This window comes from Aplysia californica, unplaced genomic scaffold (genome assembly GCF_000002075.1).
Source record: "Aplysia californica isolate F4 #8 unplaced genomic scaffold, AplCal3.0 scaffold00342, whole genome shotgun sequence".
In the NCBI taxonomy this organism is placed as follows: domain Eukaryota; kingdom Metazoa; phylum Mollusca; class Gastropoda; order Aplysiida; family Aplysiidae; genus Aplysia; species Aplysia californica.
In genome coordinates this window covers 161134-166720 of record NW_004797612.1, presented here as the reverse complement: position 1 = coordinate 166720, position 5587 = coordinate 161134, and the positions used below count along the sequence as shown (strand labels likewise).

The 5587-nt window shown below is 40.9% G+C and overlaps 1 protein-coding gene across 1 annotated transcript in view; it reads right to left on the bottom strand.

Annotated features, from left to right (window-relative positions):
- Positions 1-1677: 1677 nt before the first annotated feature.
- The window catches only part of LOC101858424, a 12759-nt gene continuing 8849 nt past the window's right edge, over positions 1678-5587 (bottom strand). Inside the window, exon 2 of the mRNA XM_005102796.3 lies at positions 1678-2985. Coding sequence (XP_005102853.1) covers positions 1887-2921 — 1035 coding nt within the window. The 5' untranslated portion in view covers positions 2922-2985 and the 3' untranslated portion in view covers positions 1678-1886. The remainder of the gene's footprint in view (positions 2986-5587) is intronic.

Here is a 5587-nt window from a genome sequence, read left to right as displayed (position 1 = left end):
AGGTTTCTCTTTCCTTTTCTTTTCTATCTTCGCCTGACGGTACATACTATATTGTCCAAATTGTCAAATGTGAGGCAGCGTGGTGAAATCAGGCTCACGTCAAAATAATCAAAGTGAAGAAACTTACTTTTTTCCGCAGGCTTGTGAATTTTTATCAAATTTTTGTTTTTTGGCTCAACGCCTTTCAGGCCCACTAATTCCTGTGTGGAATTTTACTGAAAAGCCTTGATTAAGGGCACAAAAATGAAAATGTTCAGTTACCACGGACTCTTAAACTAAGGAAATAACTAATCTTTGGTGGCCATTTTCTCACTAATTTTACCTCTGAAAACAGGTGACCCCCACCTCCTCCTTTTGCAAATATCTTGACTTGTATTCAAGATAAATGGATATTTTTTTCCTCCAAATAAAGACAAGTGAACAAGCTTTAAGACAATACCAATAAATCTACATGCCCATAAATTGACGAGAGCCTGATTCCACCACGCTGCCTCACAAATTGTCGTTTACTTTTTCATGCAGCATGGGCTGCGTCCCCAGGATCACCCTCCCACATCTCAGGAGTAGTAACAACTAATTTATTTCATAAGCATTACTTTTTAGGTTTTCAAACTGACACACTTCAACATTCCAACCATTCCGCCAAGTTTAGTCGCACGCACCTGTCCAAGACGAAGAATAATCACAGTCAAGGAGAAAAGTAGTCATCGTAGACAGGTACCTTCTTGCACAGTGTCATTAGAATATAGAGAGAGAAAAATCACACAACGGGGAAAGTGGGAAATGGTCATTTCTATATAGAGTTGACTGCCTTGGACATAAGATCAGTCAGAGCATGTTAGATCGTCCGGTATAAAAACATTCTGTTCAAATGTTCAATTAAGCCTGATTAAACCAACCTAAACCAGAGCTGCTGTTTAGCCTTCTTTATACAGTGGAAACCTGATATAACAGGGATGGTGGGAGTAGAGAAAAAGTGTGGGAGTAGAGAAAAAGTCCTGTTGTATCCGATCCCTGTTAAAGCGCGTTGGAGTTGCCACGTTCGGGCTAGGCCCCAGGTCGAGGTCTGCAGCACACCGCAGCCCTCTCTCGCTTCACCCGCTGCGTGTGCTTGCTGCGGCATGACTTGCGTGGGCTTGCTCCATCACTGCGTTACTCTCTCTCTCTCTTACACATTGTTAACGAACCTTTGTCCCTGCTATAACCGGTTGGGTTCCGATGAGGTCTGTTATTGCCGATAACTTTGAATAGAGACAAAGAGTAGGAAAAAGCAGGGATTAAAAAAAACCCTGTTATTACCGGATCCCTGTTATTACCGGGCCTGTTATATATGGTTTCCACTGTACACATGTCGAAAGACAGCCCATATAATTTCATTGTGTAAAAGCCTCAATTCTCAAAAACTGAGAAAAATGAGCAGTTTAAAATCCTCCCTTACAAAAGAAGTGGCAACAAAGGTTGTAATAATATTACTAATATCCCTTACCAAGCCACACTCTCAAAACTTGACCACTATTGTAACTCGCTGTTAGTTGGGCTGCCTCAAAATAAGATTCAAAAGATCCAGATAATCCAAAACAAAACAGCAAGATTGATCGTGAAGAAAAGCAAACAAAGAGCATAATGCGTAACACCCATCAGATTGATTGCACTATGCGTCATTTTCAAAATTTTAAGTTTTTGTTTCATTTAATTTTTTCTCGATTTTGCATGTGTCAACCTTATCTATTTTACTGCATTGCTCTATTAAGCATCTCACCGACAGCAAAATGGGGGGAAAAAATGCAGTTTATTATTTATTATTGCTCTCAGAGCTTCGGGGAAGGAAAAATACGGACAAACAGGAAAAAAGGGAACTTTTCAAAGAGCCACATAAGAGTTGAAAACTAATCAGCAAAAATTGGAAAGTCAATATCGCCTAGCCGCGGTAAGTATACGGAGCCACGTGACAGACAGTTGATCACGTGTTTCCCCGCCCAGTCTGCCTCCTGACAGCGGCGACTGCAGTAGCTGGCAACCATACAGCGAGGACACTGCAAGAAGCGCCAGGAAGAACCTCCATTACTGCTAACCTGCGGGATGTCACTGTCACTCTCGTATTCCTGGCCCGACTCTGGCGTGATAATGTGGGACAAATGGGGCAGACCTGCTTTAGGAAATTTCTTACACCTCCAACAGATATAGCGGATCTGCGGGTCTATTCCTTGAAAAGAAACTTGGTGCTTGTCAAACATATATCGTACCATAGCGAAATAAAAGTTGTAGGACTGCTCTCGATTAAAACTCTGAGCCAAACCATAGTCGGGCAGCTCAGCATAAAACGCAATCCTGTTTTTCCGAAGATAATTCCTCGTCTCTTTAGTTTCATATATAGTTTCGCCTGTTGGGATAGGAGGTGGGTCGCTTGTTTTAAACAAAGAAATCTTATAGCATCTGGGGTACGTTCTTCGTAAATATTCCACACTACTTTTGCAAATGTCTCTCAAAAAAGAGTTGTCTATGTAGTACTGTTTGATTTCTAGCCACATGTGAGGAATATCGACACCATTCAGATCTCTGTAGCCATGCACAACGCTGTTCTGAACATTCAGAGCGTTGAGGCATCGGTGGAGCACTGTGACAACAAAGCCGGCGTTATCCGAAATTTCAAATTCTCTTTGCTGCTCGAGGCTATACTCGAGCAAATCATTGATAGCCTCGTGATTTTCCTCCGTTTCCGGGTAGCGGTAAGGAAGGGTGCTCAGGTCGACTTCAGACGGAGCCCAGCGGTTTCCTCCATTGATTGGTGAGGAAGGGCGGGGCTGGGCGGTTGGAGGGTGTTCGCGATGTGCACAAACATGGAAGTGCGTCTCCGTAGTGTGCTGCATAACCTTCTGCATCGTCTGCGTCGTGACCTTGACCTTGTGCCGAACACTGGCCATGTTGAGCTGTGTGTCCCTGTTGACTTCTCTCTTCAGGCAGGAGTCAATCAATTTAAAGTAGAGTCTGGAAAAGACAGAAAGCTTTGTTATAATAATGATAATCGCATAAACAGTGGGGTCCGCTCAAACTGAAGTCTGCAGGTATACCAGACTTTCTTCAGGTTAGCCATGGGTTTTTTGGGTTGTTTTTTTCTTTTGTAAGTGTTTTACGGTGCTCACAACTGCATAAGGTCATATGAGCGTGTGGCGAGACACACGTAAGTTGTGTTTTACTTTCGTATCCATACGACATGGGGAACTCTGTGCCACCACTTTCAAAGAAGAAATTTACTCGTTAATCCGATACGTACGGTTTGCATAGCAGTCGGTCATAATAATCTTTTGAGAGATACTGACAGTTTCAAAGTGATCTTCGTACTAGAAGTATTCTAAAATGTGAAGAATACAACCCCGGGGGTACTAAATGACCCCAGGGCGTACTGATAGGGTTAAACATTTTCAGTTTGGTAGGAAATTTTGGATATTGAGCGGGTGGTGGTTGAAGCCTGAGGGCCTGAAATCTAAAATCTCCCTCATGGATCACATTAAATAATCACTTGACCATCAATGAAGAAACATTTTTCTCATTTTTGGTCATCCATTTAACTGGGCTACAGAGAATGGTAGTGTAGTACATCAATACAATGCTGAATATTTCGCTACATTGGAATTAGAAAGACAAAGTTCTATATCTAACAATTTTGGTCGTTTTGAGTTACTATGAATGTTCTTCCTCAATCTGCTCTATCAAAATTATAAGATTATTCAGGGTCATTACCAAGAAGTTCAAAGAATTGCATTTAAAGAAGCTTGAAATGTGAAACTCAAGATTTTTTTACATCCAATTTCTAAAACTAGGTAGGCCTACTGAGCAGATAAATTTAGAACTTGGTAGTTTACGGTAGCGATTTAACCTCCTAAGATTTGAACAGTTTTTTTCAATGGTACTACTTAAGAATGTGGGTTCTGTTTGGGGATACTAGTTTTGACCCCATCGACGACTACTTTTGGTTCTAAACGATTACTTTTTGACGCGTGTGCCACTATGGAGAGATACCCTTTCAAACCTAATAGCAAAAGATCAAATTATGGTCAAATTCAGGGGAGCATGCCCCCCTGAACCCTCCCCCCCATGTTTTTGTTAGGTCAGGGGGTAAACCCCTCTGAAATCCCCCTTGCCTGGTTTAAAACAAGTGAAATTTTACCGCTCATTTTGTAGGCTACTGATAAAACTTCGATACCGAATATAAATCAGTATTGATATATCCGGTACTCTGTGTGGATGATGTCAAGTCTAAACAGACGGGACCCACATTCTTAAGTAGTATCAAAAATATGATTTCAAAAACATAAAAATAATAAAATCTAGATATAGAGTAGGAGCACAATCATGTGCCCGTCATACTCATGCGTCAGGGGCACAGTAAACAGTATACACACTGCCCCTTTTAAACCTTTTGAAGCTTCACACAAGAAGATTCTTTCGTTTTGAGGTCAATTTCGTTTCAAAAGTGAAACTACAGCCTTTGTTTTGGAAAAGGAGTTCAGACAAGTTCTCACATGTGTGATCAAACTGTGGTTTTCTATCTTGGTAACCGTGACGACATCTTTCACTTGGTGCACCACCTGAGAAGTAAAACACTGCTTTTAATACTCTTAATGCATGCCATAAAGGTTTCTGTTATCAAAAGTTATGTTATTTTGGTTCATTAATAAAATTGTAATTGGGGGGTCGTCAGATCTAACGCATGAAAATTCATGATGCTGGTATAAAAATGTAGTGCCCTACCTAATGTAGCGTGTGAACATAAATTGTATATATTCTTATCAATCTGTGACCTGGAAAGCACTTGCCATGCTCTACCCTCTTTCAACTTCAACCTCATCCTCATCAGCTGATTCAAGGCCCCTCCCATTTCTGACTAGCCCTAGAGTCTAGTTTGTAGTCCCATGTCCGTAGAATGTTTAAATTAAGCTCTTGTTTATTCTCAAAATCTAACAAATCATCATGATGGTTCTTTTATCATTTCTTTCACAATCCATAGAATCTATACGTTTTTTCTTCCTGGTTTGTGTTTTTCAGAAACCTGATGACTCCCTTAGTTTTTATTTGCTTATAATGCATTTTCTTGTACAGTTTTTCTTCTTGGTTTATGCTTTTCAGAATGAAATAAAGGGTCTAACCGACTGACTGTGATTGTGGCTTTTTTTTTGTGGTAATCTTTTTGACTTGCTTAACTGTTGTTGCCTCTTTTAATAATGAGAGTTTGTGACTTTTCGTTGTTTCAAGGTTTGTGTTGTTCAGAAGTAGGAGGGTAGTTGCATGAATATTCAGAAAGTGACGCATGAGTATGCACATGTTGCATGAGTATTCAGAATCAGCTGCATGGAAATTCCCCATAGCCCATCTTGTCCCATAACTATTCCCTATAGCAAGAGATTTGTTTTTGTAAAGTGTTTTACGGCGCTCGCAACTGCATAAGGTCATATGAGCGCGCCGGACGCACCTAATATTTTCAGTTGGTAGGAAATTTTGAATTTTGTCCGGGTGGCGGCCGAAGCCTACTCTTATCGATTTTAGACCACCAAGGGATCTTTAACGTGCGCAACTTGCACACGGGCCCTCC